General features: G+C 43.4%; 1 protein-coding gene across 7 annotated transcripts in view; it reads left to right on the forward strand.

Annotated features, from left to right (window-relative positions):
• LOC137370043 (polyamine-modulated factor 1-binding protein 1-like) overlaps window positions 1-25,459 on the forward strand; it is a 719,669-nt gene that overhangs the window by 450,518 nt on the left and 243,692 nt on the right. For all 7 annotated transcript variants that reach the window (XR_010975068.1, XM_068032077.1, XM_068032078.1 and 4 more), the window contains one exon: window positions 24,430-24,619. Coding sequence is in view for 6 of the 7 variants with exons in the window: in XM_068032077.1 (XP_067888178.1) it covers window positions 24,430-24,619 (190 nt within the window). In the remaining variant the exon portion in view is untranslated. The remainder of the gene's footprint in view (window positions 1-24,429; window positions 24,620-25,459) is intronic.

The raw sequence follows: 25,459 nt of genomic DNA on the forward strand, positions 1-25,459 counted from the left end.
GGTCAAGCAGCAGGGAGACTCTTCAATCATTCAGATTAAAGAATCTTCACCGAGACATGCATACTGCAAAGCAGTATGTAAACAGGAAATACAAATTGCATTGAAGTCATTGTACAGGATGTAAAATAAGGATTGGAACTTACACACGGGGTTAAGGGAAAGACATAAAAGAGAACAACAGCAGAACCTTTAAAAGTACATATTTTTAAAAAAATCTGCAGCGTAATTTTACTTCCGAGGGAATGAGACACCATATTTGTAAATTTTTTTTCAGGGTCAGGGCAGTTGTTCATCAGTGATTATAACTTACAACATCATTAAAAACTCAGTTACTGCTCATTGAATAAATCCTAGCTTTTTCACCTGTCTTTACATTGAATTACATCGAATATATAGCACAAAAACAGGCCAGTCAGCCCAGTCTTTCCACGCTGCTGTTTATGCTCCGCTCAAGTCTCCTCTCATCCTTCCTTATCTAACTCTATCAGTATAACCCTCTATTCTCTTCTTGCTCACGTGCTTCTCTAGTCTCTGGGCTCAAGGGCTCTGCCAAGTTGTACCTTTCCACTGGTACTTGCCCTCGCATCCCAGGGTGGCGGACTGGTTATGGCTTTGCTCCCAGCTTGTCCTTCCACCAAGACCGTCCTGCACGAGGTGAGCCTGCTACACTGATCTGGACAGATCTAGAGGCACTAACCTCAATAAAAATACATTTCAACTCCTCAACAGTGGACAGGCAGATGAATGAGGCACATGTACATCAACGGCTGTGAAGGTGCATGAAGGCTGCAGTGGAATTGGTACTCACCAGTCGTCATGGCTTGCCATACCATTGGGTAAAGATTGCCAACCTATCAAGATTGTGCAGTTATCGACTGCGCAACGACTTCCTCACGTTAAAAACATCACGCGCAGTCCTCTGCCAGGGACACCAAACAGCCCTGCGCAATGGATGAGTGGTATCAGAGACAGGGCTGTGAACCTGGAGGTCTCTAGTCACAAATCTGCACAGAGGTGGTGGTTGCCTGATGGTTGCTATGCTGTTGGAATTGGGACAGGAGTAGTTCTGTGGCAGCAGCATCCAGAACTGAACTGTCCTCTTTAGGGTCCCCTCTGCTCACCTCACTTGAGAAAGGGGCTAGAAAATGTGCCCCAAACATAGGCTGTCCCAAACTGCCCTGACCAGGAAACCGCACACAGTGGGATCACCACACTTGCAGTCGAAAACACACAAAATACATGAATTTCTGTACCTGGAATGTGAATGCCCTTATGAATAATCAAAACAGTGAGTGCCCTAAAAAGAGAACCACCATAGTATCTCAGGAGCTTGTGAGAGATAACATTGATGTTGCAGCTCTCAGTGAAACGCGACTTGCTGCTGAAGACCAGCCTAGAGAGGAAGGAGGAGGATACACTTTCTTCTGGAAGGGGAAACCAGAAGACGATCATCACATCCATGGAGTTGGGTTCGCCATCAAAAATAGAATCGCAGATATACTTACAGAACTTCCAATTGGCATTAACAAATGACTCATGACCCTATGCTTATGTTCCCTCACTCAATTCTACTGACTAATCCAAATAGCTTTTTTATACAGATTTAGATTCTTCATTGACAGCCATCCTAAAACAAGACAAATTGATTCTACTCAAGATTTTAATGCCAGAGTTAGACACAACTATACCGTCTGGAAGGGCACCATTGGGAAAGAAGGAGTGGGGAAATCAAGTGCCAATGGTCTTCTCCTCACCAAGTGTACTGAACATGGACTTACCATCACAAACACACTCTTTCGTCAGAAAGATAAATATAGCAGAACATGGAAACATCCCTGAACCAAGCATTGGCACCTCCTGCACTTCATCATTGTCTGAGCCCAGGATAGGAAGGACGTGCACATCACTTCAGCCGCGGGACAGGCCACCGACTTGTACACTCCACCATGAGGATACATCTGGCACCCAAGCATCGAAAATCTTCAAAGAACTCCAGGAGAACAATTAACATCCATAATCTCTAGCATATAAAAACAAGAAAACAATTCCAGGTGCAACTTTCTTTCCGTCTTTCTCTCACAGGTTACAATGATGCCGGTATGGAAGGGCAAAATCAAATCTGTGATCCAAGAGACATGCAGCCAGACCATTGAGTTTGAATCTCGCGGGCACCAAGACTGGTTCGACGAGAATGATAAAGAAATACTCAAAACTCTCGATTGGAAACACCAAGCCTTCATTATGTACCAAAATCACCCTACATCACATCAGAAATGAGAAAAATGCTTACTACTCAAATCTGAAGCTCAGAGAATGATGTGTCATCAAGAATAAGTTGTGGGTAGAGAAGACCAATAAAATTCAATGTTACGCAGACCTGCACGACTTGCGCAGCTTCTTCCAGGCCACCAAGACCATCTATGGACCAAAAACAAGTTGAAGATGGCATTACTCTTCTCAAAACTGATGCAGCTATCCAAGACCATTTGGAGGAGCACTACCGGAACCTTCTCAATCGGAAGTCAACAGTATTAGACAAAACTTTCAAAACAATCCCTCAACAGGAGAGATTAGATTAGATTAGATTAGAGATACAGCACTGAAACAGGCCCTTTGGCCCACCGAGTCTGTGCCGAACATCAACCACCCATTTATACTAATCCTGCACTAATCCCATATTCCGACCAAACATCCCCACCTGTCCCTATATTTCCCTACCACCTACCTATATATTAGTGACAATTTATAACGGCCAATTTACCTATCAACCTGCAAGTCTTTTGGCTTGTGGGAGGAAACCGGAGCACCCGGAGAAAACCCACGCAGACACAGGGAGAACTTGCAAACTCCACACAGGCAGTACCCGGAATCGAACCCGGGTCCCTGGAGCTGTGAGGCTGCAGTGCTAACCACTGCGCCACTGTGCCGCCCTTATATGCTGCAGATTATATGCTGCCAACACTTTCTGAGATACAAAAGGCTATCCAACAGATGAAGAATAATAAGGAGGTGGTCCATACAATATTACTGCAGAAATCTATAAAACTGGTGGCCATGAACTCTTGCTGAAATTCTCAGACCTTTTTACAAGAATCTGGGAAGAAGAGATACAACCTCCCGACTTCCATAATGCCATCATTGTCTCACTTTTCAAGAAGGGTGATATATCTATTTGTGGGAACTATAGAGACATATCCCTTCAGTCCACAGTTGGGGAAGATTTTCACACGAATCCTCCTGAACCGCCCTTTACCCATCAGCAAAGACATACTTCCAAAGACCCAATGTGGTTTTCAGCCATCCAGGGGAACTACAGATATGTCCTTTGTCACTTGACAAGTCCAAGAAAAGTGCCTGGAACAATGCAAAGAGCTCTACATGGCCTTTATTAATCTCTCAAAGCCCATTGATTCCATCAGCTGAGAAGCTCTTTGTCATCTTATGCAGATCTCTGTTGTCGAAGACACGGTGATGCAATTTTTGGATGTCCAGCAAAATATGTTCCTGCGATTTTTGAATGATGACATGACAGCAACCGTCCTTTGCAATAGATTGGAGACCGGGCCCTTTCGTATCCAAACAGACGTCAAGCAAGGTTGTGTGATTGCACCAACTCTCTTCACTATTTACCTCAGCCTGGTCATGGACCTCATTTGTGACCAACTTCCACAAGGGGTTGTGATTGCGTTTCGACTTAATGGGAAGCTTTTTAGCCTTAACAGGTTGAGAGCCAACTCTAAAGTGGCTCTCCGGAATATTCACGACTTACAATATGCCGATGACTGTGCAGTTGTGGCCCACATTGCAAGTGACATTCAGATCACTTTCAACCTCTTCAACTCTGCATACAAAAGGGCTGGTCTCTCACTCAACATCAGCAAAACCAAAATCCTCCCCTGGCCCTCTCCCAGACAAGAAACTACATCTCCAGTTATTGTTATTGATGGGGAGACTTTATAAGTCTTTGAACACTTCCCATACCTCGGCAGCAGCCTTTCTTAAAAGGTCCCCATCAAAGTGGAGATCCAGCACAGAATCGGCTGTGCCAGTGCAGCTTTCCAAAAATTGGGTAACCATGTCTTCGACAACAGACATCTCCATAAGAGGACAAAGGCTTTAGTCTACAACGTGTTGTTGTTGCCACTTTTCTATATGGTAGAGACACTTGGGTCACCTACCAAAGGCACCTCCGGTCGCTGGAGAATTTCCACCAGTGGTGTCTTCACAGGATACTCAAAGACAAGAGGGAAGACAGGTGAACAAACTCCAGCATCCTCACCAAAGCTAATTCCTCCAGCATCACAACCATGATTGGGCGATATCAGCTCCGTTGGTCTGGACATTGCAACCACATGCCAAATAATTGGCTTCTGAAGCAGATCCTCTTTTCACAACTTAGGGATGGCACCCAATCTCAAGGAGGACACAGAAAATGTTTTAAGGATACTCTGAAGGTCTCATTGAAAAGGGGACAAATTGACATCGGTGCATGGGAGGAACTTGCCGCTAACTGTGCCATGTGGCGATGCCTTATCCAACAAGCCACAACACGCCACAACACAGTCGGAAACTAACCGCATAAACTCTGCTGCGGAGAAGCATTGAAAGTGGAAGGAGAGAGAGTGGGACCCTGACTAGAGAACACCCCTCCCTCAGGGCAACACATGTCCTTTCTACACAAAGACCTGCTGTTCCAGGATTGGCACACTGAGTCATCTGAGGACACACAAATTATGCACCTTAGCAGATGTCATCCTCGTTTTGAGGGACTGACGACAACAACGATCTCGGCTTCCTTTAAATGCGTCTATACTATTTGCCTCAACCACTCCCTGTGGTATCAAGTTCCACGTTCTTACCACTGTCTGGGTAAAATGTTTCATCTGAATTCCTTATTGGATTTCTAGGTGACTATCTTATATTGATGGCCTCTAGTTTTTCTCTTCCCCACAAGTTCAAACACTCCATCTGTGTCTTCTGTATCAAAACCTTTCATAATTTTCAATATCTCTATTAGGTGACTCTTCAGCCTTCTCTTTTCTAGAAAAAAGAGACCCAGCCTATTCATCCTTTCCTGGTAGGTCTAACCTCGCATTTCTGATATCATCCTTGTAAATCTTTTTTGCACTCTCTCCAGTGTCTTTATATCCTCTATATTATATGACAATCAAATCTGTACACGGGTCTCTTATTGTGGGCTAATCAAGGTTCAATACAAGTTTAGCATAGTTTCTTTACTTTTCAATTCTATCCCTCTAGAAATAAAACCTAGTGCTTGGTTTGTTTGTTTTTTATGGCCTTATTAACCTGTCATGCTACTTTTAGTGATTTGTGTTTTTATACTCCCAGGTCCCTTTGCTCCATTACCCCATTTCGATTTGTATTTTCCAAGTAATATGTGACCTCTTTATTTTTGTTACCAAAATGAAATAACTAACACTTACTTATGTTGAAATTCATCTGCCAATTGTATCCCCATTCTGAAATTGTATTAATGTCTTCTTACAGTTCTCCTCAGTATTGACTATCCTGCCCTCAATTTGGTGTCATCTGCAAATTTAGAAATTGACTTTTTGATTCCAGATTCTAAATCATTAATACAAATTGTAAACAACAGTGGTCCCAGCACTAATCCTTGTTGGGCCACACTTTCCATCTTCTGCTCTAGATCCATACTCTCTGCTTTCTGTCTTGCAGCCAGCTAGCTATCTTGTTCCCTGACTCTGCATGCTCTGACCTTATTCACTAGTCTATTATGTGGTGCCTTCTGAAATCTAGATAAATTACATATACTGTATTACCCTTGTCTACTCTATCTGTGAACTGCATCCAAGTTTCAATGAGATTAGTCAAGCAAGACTTTGCCTGTGCTATCCTTACTCCTTTCCCTGGCTGCAGTGCACTTATGCCTGGCGAGCCACTGAGTGCAGATCTTGCCTCTATGTTATCCACTTAGATATATGCCACGTCAGTATCTGAACTGGTGGCTGCAAGTATGAAATTATGTGATAATGTGTCTTCATTATCATGGTCATCTTACTCTTCTGCCACTGCCTGGGCGATTTGCAGTTCTTGGGTAAGGTTGTGGTGCTGGGAGAGGTGGAAGTAAGTGCAAACTTACATCATCTGTGGCTTGTAAATCAGAAGAGATTCTGGGATGAAGGGGAAGTGGGATTCCAAAAAAGCGGATTAGGTATGGGGATACTATTATCTTCAATGGATTTAGTCCTGTTGCTGAGCATGGCCTCAGCAATGGCTCTTCCAATAACGGCCAGCACCATCTTCTCCATGGGAGTTTGTCAGTTGTTAGCTGTGGCTCAGTATGTAGCACTCTTGCCTCTGAGTCACAAGGTTCAGGATTCAAGGCTCACTCCAGGACTTGACCAAAATCAAGGCTGACACTCTAGTGCAGTACTGAGGGAGCGCTGAACTGTCAGAGGTGCTGCCTTTTGGATGAAATGTTAAACCGAGGCCCCAGCTGCTTGCTTAGGTGGATGTTGGAAAAAAAACGTGAACTATTTCAAAGAAGAGCAGGGGAGTTATCCCAGTGTCCTGGCCAATATTATCCCTTACTCGACATCACAAAAACAGATTATCTGGTTATTATCATATTGCTGTTTGTGGGAGTTTGCGGTGTGCATACCGACTGCCATATTTCCTTCATTGGCTGCAAAGTGCTTTGAGATGTCTGGTGGTAATGAAAGGCTCTATATAAAGGCAAGCCTTTTTTTCGAACATAAGGAATAGAAGCAGGAGTAGACCATATGGCCCCTCGAGCCTGCTCTGCCATTCAATACAATCATGGCTGATCAACTCCACTTTCCTGCCTGGTCCCCATATCTTTTGACTCCCTGAGAGATCAAAAATCTATCTATCCCAGTGAAGCATTCACAACCCTCTGGGGTAGAGAATTCCAAAAATTCATAACCTTGTGAGTGAAGACATTTCTCCTCATCTCTGTCCTAAATGATCAACGCCTTATCCGGAGGCTGTGCCCCTGTGTTCTAACTTCCCCAGTCAGGGGAAACAATGGGCAAGATTTTGTTGTGGACATCGGGACCCTGACATTGGGACAAAATGGGGATCATGAGCCCACACTTGCCGGCAGCAAGACAGGCATTGCAATCTTCCCAGAGGTGGTCTCCTAATTAGCCACCTCCAGGCTTGCCGTTCAATTAACAAAGGCAGGCTGTCTCCCGATGCTGCCAGCCCAATTGGAGGGCTGGCAGCTCTGGAGCCTCAGCAGCCCCAGCAGGAGAGGTGGGCACTGCTCTCTCGCAGTCACCTACTGAAGGACGCCTCCAGACATGTCTAGGCACCTGAATCGCATCTTGAGCATGTTGATGACTTTCTCGATGACATATCTGGTCACCATATGATTGTTATAGTATTGTTTTCTAGGTTCATTGTTAGGTATCCTTGGAGATGTCATCAACCAGGTTTGAAGGGGTATCCTTTGTTGCCCAGGATACTTTCAGATATGAGCAAGTTATAGATGTTGGGATTGACACAAAGAACAGTACAGCACAGGAACAGGCCATTCGGCCCTCCAAGTCTGCGCCGATCTTGATGCCTGCCTAAACTAACACCTTCTGCACTTCCGGGGCCCATATCCCTCTATTCCCTTCCTATTCTTGTATTTGTCAAGATGCCTCTTAAACGTCGCTATCGTATCTGCTTCCACCACCTCCCCTGGCAGCAAGTTCCAGGCACTCTCCACCCTCTGTGTAAAAAAACTTGCCTCGCACATCCCCTCTAAACTTTGCCCCTCGCACCTTAAACCTATGTCCCCTAGAAACTGACTCTTCCACCCTGGGAAAAAGCTTCTGACTATCCACTCTGTCCATGCCGCTCATAACTTTTCAAACCTTTATCATGTCGCCCCTCCACCTCCGTCGTTCCAGGGAAAACAATCCGAGTTTTTCCAACCTCTCCTCATAGCTAATGCCCTCCAGACCAGGCAACATCCTGGTAAACCTCCTCTGTACCCTCTCCAAAGCCTCCATGTCCTTCTGGTAGTGTGGCGACCAGAATTGCACGCAATATTCTAAGTGTGGCCTAACTAAGGTTCTGTGCAGCTGCAACATGACTTGCCAATTTTTATACTCTATGCCCCGACTGATGAAGGCAAGCATGCCGTATGCCTTCTTGACTACCTTATCCACCTGCGTTGCCACTCTCAGTGACCTGTGGACCTGTACGCCCAGATCTCTCTGCTTGTCAATACTCCTAAGGGTTCTGCCATTTACTGTATACCTCCCACCTGCATTAGACCTTCCAAAATGCATTACCTCACATTTGTCCGGATTAAACTCCATCTGCCATTTCTCTGCCCAAGTCTCCAACCGATCTATATCCTGCTGTATCCTCTGACAATCCTCATCACTATCCGCAACTCCACCAACCTTTGTGTCGTCCGCAAACTTACTAATCAGACCAGCTACATTTTCCTCCAAATCATTTATATATACTACAAACAGCAAAGGTCCCAGCACTGAGTCCTGCGGAACACCACTAGTCACATCCCACCATTCAGAAAAACACCCATCCACTGATGCCCTCTGTCTTCTGTGACCGAGCCAGTTCTGTATCCATCTTGCCAGCTCACCTCTGATCCTATGTGACTTCCCCTTTTGTACCAGTCTGCCATGCGGGACCTTGTCAAAGTCTTTACTAAAGTCCATATAGATAACATCCACTGCCCTTCCTACATCAATCATCTTCGTCACTTCCTCAAAAAACTCAATCAAATTAGTAAGACACGACCTCCCCTTCACAAAACCATGCTGTCTCTCGCGAATAAGTTTGTTTGTTTCCAAATGGGAGTAAATCCTGTATCGAATAATCCACTCTAATAGTTTCCCTACCACTGACGTAAGGCTCACCGGCCTATAATTTCCTGGATTATCCTAGCCACCCGTCTTAAACAAAGGAACAACATTGGCTATTCTCCAGTCCTCTGGGACCTCACCTGGAGCCAGTGAGGATGCAAAGATTTCTGTCAAGGCCCCAGCAATCTCCTCCCTTGCCTCCCTCAGTATTCTAGGGTAGATCCCATCAGGCCCTGGGGACATCTATCTTAATGCTTTGCAAGACACCCAACACCTCCTCCTTTTTGATAATGAGATGACTGAGAACTCCCTTCCCTAGGCTCATCATCCACCAAGTCCTTCTCTTTGGTGAATACTGATGCAAAGTACTCATTTAGCACCTCGCCCATTTCCTCTGGCTCCACACATAGATTCCCATCTCTGTCCTTGAGTGGGCCAACCCTTTCCCTAGTTACCATCTTGCTCTTTATATACATATAAAAAGCCTTGGGATTTTCCTTAATCCTGTTTGCCAATGACTTTTCATGACTCCTTTTAGCCCTCCTAACTCCTTGCTTAAGTTCCTTCCTACTGTCTTTATATTCCTCAAGTGCTTCATCTGTTCCCAGCCTTCCAGCCCTTACAAATGCTTCCTTTTTCTTTTTGACGAGGCTCACAATATCCCGCGTTATCCAAGCTTCCCGAAACTTGCCAAACTTGTCCTTCTTCCTCACAGGACCATGCTGGTCCTGGATTGTAATCAGCTGACGTTTGAAAGACTCCCACATGTCAGATGTTGATTTACCCTCAAACAGCTGCCCCCAATCTAAATTCTTCAGTTCCTGCCTAATATTGTTATAATTAGCCTTCCCCCAATTTAGCACCTTCACCCGAGGACTACTCTTATCCTTATCCACAAGTACCTTAAAACTTATGGAATTATGGTCACTGCTCCCGAAATGCTCCCTTACTGAGACTTCGACCACCTGGCCGGGCTCATTCCCCAATACCAGGTCCAGAATGGCTCCATCCCTAGTTGGACTATCTACATACTGTTTCAAGAAGCCCTCCTGGATGCTCCTCACAAATTCTGCCCCATCCAAGCCCATAGCACTAAGTGAGTCCCGGTCAATATAGGGGAAGTTAAAATCACCCACCACTACAACCCTGTTACCTTTACATCTTTCCAAAATCTGTTTACATATCTGCTCCTCTACCTCCCGATGGCTGTTGGAAGGCCTGTAGTAAACCCCCAACATCGTGACTGCACCCTTCCTATTCCTGAGCTCCCATATTGCCTCACTGCATGATCCCTCTGAGGTGTCCTCCCGCAGTACAGCTGTGATATTCTCCTTAACCAGTAATGCAACTCCCCCACCCCTTTTACATCCCCCTCTATCCCGCCTGAAGCTTCTAAAGCCTGGAACATTTAGTTGCCAATCCTGCCCTTCCCTCAACCAAGTCTCTGTAATAGCAACAACATCATATTTCCAAGTACTAATCCAAGCTCTAAGTTCATCTGCCTTACCTGTTATACTTCTCGCATTGTAGGGCGGCACAGTGGCGCAGTGGTTAGCACTGCAGCCTCACAGCTCCAGCGACCCGGGTTCAATTCTGGGTACTGCCTGTGTGCAGTTTGCAAGTTCTCCCTGTGTCTGCGTGGGTTTCCTCCAGGTGCTCCGGTTTCCTCCCACAAGCCAAAAGACTTGCAGGTTGGTAGGTAAATTGGCCATTATAAATTGCCCCTAGTCAAGGTAGGTAGTAGGGAAATATAGGGACAGGTGGGGATGTGGTAGGAATATGGGATTAGTATAGGATTAGTATAAATGGGTGGTTGATGGTCGGCACAGACTCGGTGGGCCGAAGGGCCTGTTTCAGTGCTGTATCTCTAAAACTAAAAACTAAACTGAAACAAATGCACTTCAGACCACCAGTCCCGCTGTGCTCAGCAGCATCTCCCTGCCTGCTCTTCCTCTTAGTCCTGCTGGTCTTATTTACTATGTCCTCCTCATTTATTTCACTAGCTGTCCTACTGCTCTGGTTTCACCCCCCTGCCACACTAGTTTAAACCCTCCCAAGTGACGCTAGCAAATCTTGCAGCCAGGATATTAGTGCCCCTCCAGTTTAGATGTAACCCGTCCTTCTTGTACAGGTCCCATCTGTCCCTGAAGAGAGCCCAGTGGTCCAGATATCTGAAACCCTCCCTTCTACACCAGCTGCTCAGCCACGTGTTTAGTTGCACTATCTTCCTATCTCTAGCCTCACTGGCATGTGGCACAGGGAGTAATCCAGAGATTACAACCCTCGAGGTCCTGTCTTTTAACTTACTACCTAATTCCCTAAACTCCCCCTGCAGGACCTCATCACTCTTCCTGCCTATGTCATTGGTACCGATGTGTACCACAACCTCTGGCTGTTCACCCTCCCCCTTCAGAATGCCCCCTGTCTGTTCAGAGACATCCTTGGCCCTGGCACCAGGGAGGCAACATACCATCCTGGAGTCTCTTTCACGTCCACAGAAGCGCCTATCTGTGCCCCTGACTATAGAGTCCCGTATAACTATTGCTCTTCTGCGCTTTGTTCCTCCCTGCTGAACAACAGTGCCAACTGTGGTGCCACTGCTCTGGCTGCTGTTGTTTTCCCCTGATAGGCCATCTCCCCCCAACAGTATCTAAAACGGTATACTTGTTAGAGAGGGGGATAGCCACAGGGGATTCCTGCACTGATTGCCTTCCCCTTCTAGCGGTCACCCATCTATCTGCCTGCACCTTGGGTGTAACCACTTCTCTAAAACTCCTGTCTATGACGCTTTCCGCCACCTACATGCTCCTAAGTGCATCCAGTTGACGCTCCAACCGATCCATGAGGTCTGTGAGGAGCTGCAACTGGGTACACTTCCTGCAGATGTAGTCGCCCGGAACGCTGGAGGCGTCACGGACCTCCCACATCTCACAGGTGAAGCACTTGACCCCTCTAACTGACATTTCTATCACTAATTAATAAATTAATTTAAAATAAATAAATGCTTATTAAATCCTTACTAAATTATGATACACTTAACTATGTGGTCCCTAGTGCTTGATTTCTACTATAAATATTAAATGCTATCTAAATACAGTAATCTCCTCCCTCTGGTTTAGTTACTCTACTTATTAATCAGTTAATTAGGGTTTTAATCAATTTTTATCAGTTTTATTTTCAAATTCGGTACAGATTCCCTACCAGCCAATCAGGTCACAGCTTTCCCGTGACGTTACTTTTTCAGTTTTTTTTCCCCACCCGAGGTAACTTACCGGTCTGGAACTCCACCCTCCGAGTCTTCTCCGAGAATGTAGGCCGCGAATCCCCGAGGTAAGTTTTTTATACTTACAGGTCTGGAACTCCGCCCTCCGAGTCTTCTCCGAGAATGTAAGCCGCGAATCCCCGAGGTAAGTTTTTTTTTATACTTACAGGTCTGGAACTCCGCCCTCCGAGTCTTCTCCGAGAATGTGGGCCGCGAATCCCCGAGGTAGGTTTTTTATACTTACTGGTCTGGAACTCCGCCCTCTGAGTCTTCTCCGAGAATGTAGGCCACAGTATAAAAGCATCATGGCAACCTTTGGGGAATCTAATGCAGACTTGCATGAACCTTTTCTCGTGCCTTCACACTTGCTGAACATTAGAATGAAATCCCTTCCAGTTGACGAATATTCCTGGTTGACCGAAGATACTATGTGTTTAATCGATGGCATCCTGTACCTGCCAGCCAGAAATATGAATATGAGTGTTTGCTCGTTCTAGTTATTGTCATCGCAGGGAAAGTTTTCATAACTCCCAGCTCTGACAAATAATCCATTTATCACATGCCTTATGCAGATATGTGGAGCCAACTGGGAGCCTCTTGTTATGTCTCCAGTAGTACCCTGAAACAACCCAGAGACAAAAAGGTTGAGGGCGGTTATCATGCCCAGTAAAGGCATGTCCTATTCATAACTTTAAACATGGACTGTATCCAGCATAGAATCTCGTGGAACTGAATTTTCCACTATTTTTCAATGAACCACAATGGACATTAAAATGCTGCAAAAGGTGGCTGCCGAGGGCCAGTTGCCTGTTGCAAATGAATGACCATAGGTGGAGTGCCTCCCTTGGATGGGCATACAAAGACGAAATCATTTGTGGATTTCACACCTCCTATTGCTTGTGGTCTGACCCAAAACTCAATATCTATGTACTCCTAGACTCACTGTCTCTGAATTCAAAACTTAACAAAGAGAGCTGTAAGAAAACAGGCGGCGCAGTGGTTAGCACCGCAGCCTCACAGCTCCAGCGACCCGGGTTCAATTCTGGGTACTGCCTGTGAGGAGTTTGCAAGTTCTCCCTGTGTCTGCGTGGGTTTCCTCCGGGTGCTCCGGTTTCCTCCCACATTGCTCCTAGTATAGGTAGGTGGTAGGGAAATATTGGGACAGGTGGGGATGTGGTAGGAATATGGAATTAGTGTAAGATTAGTATAAATGGGTGGTTGATGGTCGGCACAGACTCGGTGGGCCGGAGGGCTTGTTTCAGTGCTGTATCTCTAAATAATTTTTAAAAATCGTAAGTTGATGTGAATGGCCATCATCCCTCCCCCATTGTGTAGCAATGGCTTTGAACTTCAAATCATTCTGGGTGGGCAACAGAAGCATTGATCAGGTGGTCACAAGACGAAAACTAATCACAGATAATAGACCTTATTACTCTCAGCACCAGGGAGAAACTGGTCAGTCTGCAAACCACCAGCTGAAGAGACACCAACAAAAGGCAGTAACATCATGCCTTAAAAGAACTGGAGGCTCTAACATCTTAAGGTCTGCAAACCTATTCTTTTTCAAGTCCACCAGTACAGAAAACTGACCTCTTGGTAATGAGACGACAAGCAACTAACTTTGTGATCTGCTGAAAATCCACCTCTTCAAAAGAATCCTGCAACAGCTTTGGTATACAACTTGGGGCTATCGAATCCACCTAACCACACTCCAGGAGTGAAAACACCTTCTTCACCAGGCCCACAACACATGCCTTTTCTCCAAGACCAAGGCAAATCACCTGACTTACAAACTATTCCTTTGCTTGTAATTTGTAAAGGTGCACTATTCTTTTAATGGCTTTCTTTCTCGACTCATAGAGTTATACAGCACAGAAACGGGCCCTTCGGCCCATCGTGTCTGTGCCGGCCATCAAGCACCTAACTATCCTCATCCCATTTTCCTGCACTTGGCCCGTAGCCTTGTATGCTATGGTGTTTCTAGTGCTCATCTAAATACTTCTTAAATGTTGTGAGGGTTCCTGCCTCTACCACCCTTCAGGCAGTGTGTTCCAGATTCCAACCACCCTCTGGGTAAAAAAATCTTTCCTCAAATCCCCTCTAAACCTCCTGCCCCTTACCTTAAATCTATGCCCCCTGGTTATTGACACCTCCACTAAGGGAAAAAGTTTCTTCCTATCTAACCTATCAATGCCCCTCATAATTTTGTATACCTCAATCATGTCCCCCCTCAACCTTCACTGCTCCAAGGAAAACAACCCCAGCCTTTTCAGTCTCTCTTCATAGCTGAAATGCTCCAGCCCAGGCAACATCCTGGTGAATCTCCTCTGCACCCTCTCCAGTGCAATCACATCCTTCCTATAGTGTGGTGACCAGAACTGTACACAGTACTCCAGCTGTGGCCTAACTAGTGTTTTATACAGCTCCATCATAACCTCCCTGCTCTTATATTCTATGCCTCGGCTAATAAAGGCAAATATCCCATATGCCTTCCTAACCACCTTATCTACATGTGCTGCTGCCTTCAGTGATCTATGGACAAGTACACCAAGGTCCCTGTGCTAGTTATTCAAATTATCCATGCACTCAAGCGTTAAGAAACACACATAGCTTCCTTTTCAAAAACAAATGATTACGCAGTAAAGGGAAAAGAACTAGGGTTTCAGTTCTCTCTTAATTCTGTCCATAACAGCGGTGATGACTTTCACAGCCATTAGTATTGCGTGATCAACAGGTCCAGCAGGTAGTCTTACCCAGTCCATTTAACCTCTGAACTTCTCCAATTCTGGCCTCTTGCACATCCTTGATTTTCATTGCTCCACCATTAGTGACCATGAATTCTGCTGCCTAAACTCTGGAATTCCCTCCCTAATCGTCTCTGCCTCTCTCTCATCCTTTAACATGTTCCTTAAAACCTACCTCTGACCAAGTTTTTGGTCACCTATCCAAAAGACTTGCAGGTTGATAGGTAAATTGGCCATTATAAATTGTCACTAGTGTAGGTGGTAGGGAAATATAGGGACAGGTGGGGATGTTTGGTAGGAATATGGGATTAGTGTAGGATGAGTATAAATGGGTGGTTGATGGTCGGCACAGACTCGGTGGGCCGAAGGGCCTGTTTCAGTGCTGTATCTCTAATCTAATCTAATCTCTTTATGTCCTCTCTTATATCTCTTTACTTGGTCACAAAATTTGTTTCATGATGCTCCTGTGAAGCGCCTTGGGAGGTTTTTACTACGTTAAAGGCATGATGTAAATGCAAGCAGTTGTTGTTGTTAGAACCTCTCACTTTAACCCAGCTATTGGTCACATGTCCTAAATCTCCTTGTATGGCTTGGTGTAGAATTTTGTCTGATAACGCACATGTGAAGCACCTCGAAACATTTTATTACGTTAAAGGCACGATAGATATGCAAGTTGTTATTGTTGTTGTTGAAAGGGCAGATGGGAACCACTAATGTTCAGTTTTCATGAACAGTCTGCAGCCTAAGCAGTCATCCTGGCATGACTTTGGGCAGGCAGCATGGTCAGTCTGCCCAGTTTGGTGCCCATTGCAGATGGAAGTCAAATTTCTCTCTCACTGTGTGTCTCTCTCTAACTCTCTCTGTCTCTCTGTTTCACTCTCTCTCTGCACCTTATAGGTGTCACTATGGCATGAGAAAAATTGACCCCTGTGTTTAACAAGAATTACCTATACCATACATGTGATGCATTTTATATTCTGCATACATGGGATATGACCTTTTGGAGATAGAGACCGGAATTTTACGCCCCCAAACGAATGGCTGAGTGGGGGTGGGGGGGATGTAAAATTGAATGGGAGGTGGCGGGGGGGGGAGCGGAGGGGGTGCATTCCCGATCCCCTCCCACACCCGATGTAAATTTATGCAGGGTGGTGGTGGTGAGAAAAGACCCGCCCGCCCCAGGCCAATCAAGGGCCTTAAGTGGCCAATTTAATTGGTCTTGGGCGGGACTTCCATCACCTTGAAGCAGGTAGTCCCGCCTAATGGAGCTGGCGGCCAATTGGCAAACCGGCCACACTTAGTCCCAACAGCGCTACTAGGAGCAGTGGCTACTGATGGGACTACACCCTCGCTCCCCAGGCTCAGCAGAGGCCGGTGGACAGAGCCACCCGCCCAACGAAAAATTCCGGCCAGAGTTTTTCCTCATGTATGTAGCAGTTTAATTGTGAATGACAGAATATTGTGCATAAGTACCTCTTTGAAAACTGCATTTATGTCCTTTTTACGTAAAACTGAAAAAAATAAATTTCAACTTGATTTTAACTGCTTTTTTTTGTGCACCACTTAATCCAGTTGCTGTGTTGGTGGTTCAAATAAAAAAAAAGAATTAGTGGTCGATCACAATTTTTTTCAGCACTAACATATCATTGCAGATAAGTGTATTCCATGTGGTATTGATCCAAAATTGTTTTGTGCAGGAAACTTTTGTTCAAAAGAATTAAGTTTTTTTTTCAAATTCATAAATGTAACTCCTCTGAATGTTACCTGTGAGAAAGGCAAGGTGAAAACATCTAAGAAATTGCCTCTTAACAAGAATCTATTGATCATCTTATGTTTGACATGAGATTACCTGCCAGTTTGAACATGAAGTACATTGTGTTATAGCTCTAGGCAGTTGTGAGTCTGCAAAAGGGATTATAAATAAAGCATGCTGCTGTCGTTGCCTGTGCCCTAATCTAAGGCAGAACAGAGAATTTTTTTTTAAATGGGTTAATATGGAGAATTAGAGGTGTTGATTAATCTGTTTTGCAATATTTTGTTTGTGTTAAATGGCCAGGATTTACTTCAATATTTTTGATAATTTTCTGCTTTGGTTACAAAGATGACTACAGATGAAAAGTTTTTTGAACAAAATTTCCCCCCCCCCCTCCCCCAAATTGTTTGGAAATCTTTAAAATTATCCCTAAAGATTCATGCAACATGTTAAAAATTTGGGGTGGGGGTGGTGTTGTGGCAGGGGTATGGGGGTGGGTGGGGAGGGATACAGGGGCAGCCATTTCTGGCTGCAGTGGGGTTGGGGGGGTTGTGCAGAGTACAATCCCTGTGCCTGAATGGTAAGGCCAAGGTGACCCTGCTATTGGTCCTTGGGCCCCATTTCAGTGGAGCCAATGATGAGTCAAAGAAGATCAGGCCTCTGGTAGCGTGAACCAAGGAGGGGACAAACAGAGACCGGAGGTGTGGGTGGGCGAAGATTGGCGGTTACGGGAGTTTGGGTAGATCAGAAGCTGGGTGAGTTCATGGGGTGTGGATATTGCTGGAAAGGGCGGCATTTATTGTCCATCTCTAATTGTCCTTGAGAAGGTGGTGGTTATCCGCCTTCTTGAATACAACTGAGTGGATTGTGTTAATTGTACATTAAACTTGTACGTAGGTGGTGGGCATTAACTGGGGATTCACTTGTCCCCTTATAAATAGACACAGACTGAATCTATGGTTGTTGGATTAGCAGTTACATGCTTGTAATATGTAATTGTAAATAAATGCTTATGGAAGTGTGTAAAGATTGGCTCCAGTTCCATCCTGCATCAACTGCCTTTCTGAATTATAACATAGTAGCAGAGGATGGTTACCTAAAGGTGAAGGTTGGAAACTAAGAAAATGTTTTCAGACAGAAAACTAAAATCTTCGTGGCTATTGCCGAAAATGGAAGAAAGCAAGTGTAAATTGTTCATGGAGTCTGAATCTTATGAGCAGTGGAAGAATAAAGTACATATGTGGACACAGGTTACTTGTCACTTCCAACAAGACGTAAATTCCGAAGTAAAATACTTTGTGAGCTGGATGCCTGTCAGTTGGCTAGTGGTGAAGGTTTGGATCTTCTATTAGAGTTCTTAGATGAAATTTAAAAGAAAGATATGTTAAATGCCTATGAGGCATGGTTGGACTTTGATAGATTCGAAAAAACTGATAGTCATTCCAGGGAAGAATAGATCATGGACTTTGACAGATTGTATAAAAGATTGACAAAATTCCATTTAGGCATCCCTGGATCAACACTAAAGTTTACATTGCTGGATTGTGCTCAGGTCAGGCTCATATGGACAGGCTACTGGTTCTAACTGGTGCTCGGTTCTCAGAAGGAAAGACACTTTTGGATCAGATGTCTGCTGCTTTGAAAAGATTCCTTGGGAAGCATTTCCTTGAGCCTTCATGTAATAAATGGGACATTCTACAGTGACACAAAGAATAGAGTACTCAATGAAATCAATGCAGTGGAAGGATTAAACACAGGCAGAATAAGGATGAAAGCACCTTTAGCAGATCTAGCTTTTACAGCAGAAGACAGAATTGGAACAGAATGAATCCAAGGAGTAGTAAATAGGTGCTTCAGGTGTGACCTGAAATATTATGTGGTGAACTACCCAAAGTGGAGAGCTGATTACTCGAAATGACACATGCTGAAAAGAATTCTGAGGAAGAGGTTGCAATTAATGATACTGAACAACTTGGACTAGTCACAAACAGTTTTAGTCCTGTAATGAATATATTAGTCACAGACTCCTTTAGCTATGTAGTACTAGATAGTGCTTGCACTTCAACTTTATGTGGAACAGATTGGTTGAAAAGTTATCTTGATTCACTATGTAGTGAGGATCGAGCAAGGTTAAGGAATATAAAAGTACTATGTGCTTTAGGTTTGGTGATGACAACCCATTGAGGTCACTAAAGAGAGTTGTAATTCCATGTAAAATAGCTAGAGTAAGCCATTTTCTAAGTACTGATGTTGTCTTTAGTGAGATACCTATGCTGTTGCGTAAACTTTCTATGAAAAGGGCACAAAAGAAACTTGACACGGAGCATGATAAAGCAACTGCTTTTTGAAAGTCAGTGTATCTGCCAATAAAGTCAGGACATTATTGTATTGTCTGAACAAAACCTGATGTTTCTCATCAGAGTGTTAGACAAGTATTAATGGCGTCAGGTGATAAGAATCAGAGAGCAAAAAAAGTATATTGTCCTAAAGTTACATAGACAATTGCCCACCCTACTTGTCAAAGTTTAAAAATCCCAAAAGATGCAGCTATGGTTAATGAAGTGCATACAAAGCTAATAGTAGAGATTAGTGAGGTGCGAACTCTGTAAAAGGTATCGGAGGATGCATGCCACCATGTCCTAATTTAAGACTTCCATTGGCACATGACTTTAATGGCATAGTTGCCATGTATCTTAAGATATGGGACATTTTGTAGTCCTGGCGACCAGATTTAATCATTCTACAATAATACTAAGTAAGAAGCAAAGGATTATTATAGACAAAATCATGGAAAAGTGGATAGGGACCGGACTTGGGGCACTAATGAAGTTTCTGACTGATAATGGAGGGGAATTTGCCAATGATGGGCTGAATTTTATGCAGGTGGGGGTCCCAACACCGGGCTAGAAAGGCGAGGGGAGCCCCGCATCGGCCATTTGGGGCAACCCCTGCTGCATTTTACAGCGCCCAGGCAGTTAACTTCTCAGCGCCGGAGTCGGACAGGAATCCTGACTCCAAGAGCTGCAGCCAATCAGAGGGCTGGCAGCTCAGCAGTCCCAGCAGTACCACCAGGAGTGCTGGCCATTGCTAGTACTGCAGTAGGCCCGGGACCAGGGGCAGCACTGGCGGCTCGGAGTGCAGCTGAATGGGGCAGGCTCACCAAGGGCCAGTCAGGCAAGCCCCAGCGAGGGGTTATGGGGTGGTGGTTGTTGAGGGCAGTGCAGGGGAGGGGGGGTTGTTGGCACAGGAGCGGACTTTGCCACCAAGGGGGCACCCATGGGCCACAAATTGTCCAAGCAGAAGGAGCCCCCACCCCACAGGAAGCTTTACTGGGCAGCGTCCCCACATGGAACTCTATTTGTCAAAAATCTTAAGGGAGATTCTGTACAATGGGTATACTGAAGATACTATACCCAATCAATGTTGTGCATTCCAGATCCAAACCATTTGCTGCTTTAAAAAGTTTTTCCTCATGTCACCTTTGGTTCTTTTGCCAATCACCTTAACTCTGTGTCTTCTGGTTCTTGACTCAGCCACCACTGGAATAATTTCTTGCTATTTACTCTTTATAGATCCCTCATGATTTTGAACACCCTTATCAAATCTCCTGAACCTTCTCTCTAAGGAGAACAATGCCAGCTTCTCCAGTCTATTTATGTAACTGAAGTTCTTCATCCCTTTAACCATTCTCATAAATCTTTTCTGCACCCTCTCATGACTTCACATTCTTCCTAAAATGCAGTGCCTAGAATTGGCCAAAATACTCCAGTTGAGACTGAGCCAATATTTTATAAAGATTCATCATAACTTCCTTGCTTTTGTACTCTATGTCTCTATTTATAAAGCCCAGAATATTGTATGCCTTCTTAACCTCTTTCTAAACCTGCCCTGCTACCTTCAACGATTTGTGCACATGTATCCCTAGGTCTCTTTGTTCATGCACCTGCTTGAGAATTGTGTCATTTATTTTATATTGCCTCTCCTCGTTCTTCCTACCAAAATGTATCACTTCACAATTCTCTGCATTAAATTTCATCTGCCACACGTCTGCCCATTCCACCAACCTGTCTTATCCTTTTGAAGTCTATCACAATTCTCCTCACAGCTCACTATACTTCCAAATTTTGTATCATCTGTAAATTTTGAAATTGTGCCATGTTCACCCAAGTTGAAGTCATTAATATATATCAAGAAAACCAGTGGTTCTAATTCTGACCATGGGGAGCACCACTGTATACCTTCCACCAGTCCCAAAAACAACCATTCACCACTACTTCCTGCTTCCTGTCACTCAGCCAACCTCGTATCCATGCTGCCAGTGTCCCTTTTATTCTACGGGCTTCAACTTTGCTGCCAAGCCTATTATGTGGCTCTTTACCAAACACCTTTGAAAGTCCATGTACACCGCATCAATCCTCTCTGTTACCTCATCAAAAACCTCAATCAAGTTAGCTAAACATGATTTGCCTTTAACAAATCCGTATTGGTTTTCCTTAATTAATATTCACTTGTACACATGACTGTTAATTTTGTTCTGGATTATCATTTTTAAAAGCTTTCCCACCAACGAGGTTAAACTGAGTGACCTGCAGTTGCTGGGTTTATTCTTGCACCCTTTTTGAACAAGGGTATAACATTTGCAATTCTCCATACCTCTGGCATCATCACATATCTAAGGAGGTTTAGAAGGTTATGGCTGGTGCCTCCGCAATTTCCATCCTTACTTTCCTCAGCATTCTGGAATACATCCCATTCAATCCTGGTGACTTGTCAGCTTTAAGTACAGACAGCCTTTCTAACCCCTCCTCTTTATCAATTTTTAGCCCATCCAGTATCTTAACTAGGTCCTCATTCTGTATGACTTTGGTAGCATTTTCTTCCTTGATAAAGATGGATGCAAAGTACTCATTAAGCCTAAAATAAAAGAAAAATACTGCAGATGCTGGAAATCCGGTTGCTTGCCATTTCAACACCCGCCCTGCTCTCATGCCCATATATCTGTCCTGGGCTTGCTGCAGTGTTCCAGTGAACATCAACGCATGCTCAAGGAACAGCATCTCATTTACTGATTAGGCATGCTACAGCCTGCCAGACTGAACATTGAGTTCAATAATTTCAGAACATGATGGCGCTCCCATTTTATTTTTAGCTATTTTTTATTTTTATTTTATTTTAGTTTGTTTCGTCATTCATTTTTTTGCCATGTGCCTGCCCACTGTTTTTTTCACATTTGTGCTTTGGGCCGGGGCTGTTCATTTTTCTTTCAATTAACACCCTCTTTGCACTAACGCTTTGTCTCGCAGCACACCATTAACATACTGTTTGCCTTTGCTCTATGATCTTCTTGTCAGTTATTCTCTTTGACCATGTCCTATCAACACCTTCCCTTTTGTTATCTCTTGCCCCACCTCTGCTTTATTTGCTTAAAACCTATTAAATTTCTAACCTTTGCCAGTTCTGATGAAAGGTCACTGACCTGAAACATTAACTCTGCTTCTCTCTCCACAGATGCTGCCAGACCTGCTGAGTATTTCCAGTATTTTTTGTTTTTATTACTCAATAAGCCTTCTGCGTCCATGTGTAGATCTCCTTTTTGGTCCCCAATCGTCCCCATCCCTCCTCTTACTACCTTTTTACTACTTATATGCCTACAGAAGACTTTCGGATTCCCTTTTATGTTAGCTGCCATTTTCTTCTCATTCTCTCTTTCTCTTGGCCTCCCTTATTTCCTTTTACATTTCCCCTCTGAACTTTCTATATTCAGCCTGGCTCTCTCATATATTATCAACCTGACATCTGTCATACACGCCCTTTTTCTGCATCATTTTACTCTTTATCTCTTTCATTATCCAGGGAGATCTAGCTTTGTTTGTTCCCCTTGTGTCAATGTACCTTGACTGTGCCCAAGCCATCACCTGTTTAAAGGCAGCCCATTGTTCAGTTACAGTTGTACCTGCCAGTATGTCATTCCAATTTACCCAGCACAGATCCATTCTCACCCCACTGAAATTGGCCCTCCTCCAATTAAGTATTTTTATGCTATATTGCAAACTCATCCCTCTGGATTGATTGTTCAGGCCTCTGGATTACTAATCCAGTAGATGAACTATTTTTCTACCCTATCCCTGTATGCACATTATTTGCATATACAAATGGCCTAACACCTGTTTCAGGCGTGTGCACTGTGCAATGATTTATTTTTGTTGCATGGCCAATTTTAAACTATCAACCTATTTTCTGCAAGTCCTTGCGATAGTTGTACAGCTTTTAATAAGGATGGACCACAAATGTTTGCACTAAGCTAAGTATTTAGTAATCCAAGTCATCTGCATGATTGTGTAAGGCACAAGTTTAAACATTTCTGTTACAGCTGACTCATTAATCATGACTGTTGTTCAGTCATTAGTTCTGTGTTTTCCCCACAACAAAACAGTGCAGGAGTTCTGAAAATAGTTGGTTTGGTTTTCATTCCATTTCATATTTATTGATTTATACATTAATTACCCTATTCTAAATAGTAAAGTTCTTGCGTCTTTTTTAGCAATAAGTTTCAGTTGAATCTGAGATGAAATTAAGTTTGCAACAAATTAAAAACTGTCCTCATTAGATGATATGTACACTGCATTCAGGCAGACATCTAATGCACACTTTTTATTTTCAGGTGTTAATAGAAATATAATATAATATGGCTAAATGTTGTACTTTAATGTTAATTGATTTGGGTAAGATGATATTGGTGCTGATTTTTCTGTGACCCAGAAATATATTCTGAGTGCTAGTTACAAGCAGTATTTTCTTCTGTCTTAAGTGGCTCATTTGCATGATGAATTGATGAATCACCAGTTTGGGCAGGTTGCCGAAAACAGGTTCCAACTCCTCTTCCAAAATCATTGGGAGGTGAGATCATGTCGGAAAGCCAGCATGTTACTTGGGGATCTGAAGTTGCAGCCTCGCTCGCCTCCTGTCTCACTTCCTTAGCCAGACAAAAATTCAGCCCTTTGCATCCTCCTCACACTTGCTTTCCCACCCATCTTTGTATTGTCAGTAAATTTGTCTACAGTACACTTGGTCCCTTCATCCGAGTCATTAATTCTTGGCCCTCCGTTAAACACAATTTTTTCTTTCCTCCATAATCTCCTGTACCATGCACCCTAAAATCCAACTGACGGGTGGAACAGATGACCGTAGATGCAATCTATCAATATTATTTCATGGCCAGTTAGTAAAGATTGCTAAAATGATCTGGGCAAGAACTCAATGGGCTGAATGGCCTCCTTCTGTGCTGCAATGACTCCATGACTCTAGGTGGAATTTTTGCCAATTTTTCCTTGCCCATTGCCATGCTAATTCAAATTACCTTATGAGGTATTAGCAAAATATTTATATATAGCAATTTGTAAAACTGGTTAGATTTTATGAATTAACAACATGCAATTGTGAAAAAAGTCAATTAGCAGATCGCAACTTGGACACAATTGGCCGCTGTGCTCCTGGGGAGAATCAATATGAGATCCTGTTTCTGCTTGCTGTCCAATGATCTTTGGCAGAAGTGCTCAGCCCTTAATAATGGAGCAGCCTAGCACTGGTCAAGACTTGCACATAAGTAATGACTATTTTGGCAAGGAACAGCACCCATGGGAACTGTGCCAACTAGGGAATTAATAATTTCAAGAGAGAAGGGGAGAAAACAAGTGAAGAAAATAAAAGCAACATTTGCTTCTATTTTGTCTATTTGCAGCATCCAGAATTAAAATCTTGGAATATTATGATATGCAAATAATCGGAAAGTATACAAGTTAAGTGATTTTAATATTAAAAATTATTAATGTCCAATTTTAGCTCAAGAGCTTGCAAGTCAAGAACAGAAACTCATTTTAATGGAATCAAACTTAGAAGCTACTGAGAAGCAGCTAAATGACCAAATATCTGAGATAGTTCGTCAAGAGCAAAAGCAACAAAAATTACATACAGAACTAGAAACACTGAAAAAGCAGCTTGGAACTACGAAGGAAGAGCTGAACAAATACAAGTGAGTTATTGCTCCTTTACAACTTCCTTTTCTGTTTGCTGGGTTTAACACTATAATGCATTAATGGTTTCACAAAGTGACCATTGTTTCCTATTCTCATTACTTAAATAAAGCTTCATAACCAGGGATAGGCACCGACATGTTGTACCACGGACATTTGACAAAATTATTGACTCAGCCACGGACATGGGGGCAGTTATTCTGTATATCTTGACAGGCTGTTAAACAAAGTTCTGGATTCTGAAATATAGAAACAATATGGACAAAATGTCATTAACTCACCAAAGCTAGTGATAAAATTATATAAACACACTTACAAATAAAGAGCATCCTACAGTTCCTCCAATAAAGCAGTTCTCTTAAATTCACTTATGTCTATATCTCAGTCTATTACTGTCGATTTTGATTCATCTTTGACAAAATAATTATTAACAAAAAGCTTTTCTGCAAAAAGTTGACAGGTTGTTGCTACATGTATTACTCAGTTACAAAATTTTTAGTCACTATCTGTAAGATTGTACTCCAGACTAACCAATTTGTGTCCAAGCCAAATTGATTACTCATTAGCAAAGGTGAACTTTTAACGTAATTATATGATACAACTTTCAAGTGACATTGGCCACTCAAGTTATCTGCCCTCAAACTGGATAGTAAATGATGCACATTGCAGTTACTGATCTTTGACATACTTGTAAAACTTGTCCTTTAATCCATTTCGCAGCAAAAAAAATCAGTTCATGACAGTTTCTAACATGATCATTGAAATATAATTCATTTTTACTATGTCTTCCTGACCGTTTTTAAAATTGTAAATGCAGCATACATTTTGTTAAGGAATCG

This window comes from Heterodontus francisci, chromosome 5 (assembly GCF_036365525.1).
Source record: "Heterodontus francisci isolate sHetFra1 chromosome 5, sHetFra1.hap1, whole genome shotgun sequence".
NCBI classification, from domain to species: domain Eukaryota; kingdom Metazoa; phylum Chordata; class Chondrichthyes; order Heterodontiformes; family Heterodontidae; genus Heterodontus; species Heterodontus francisci.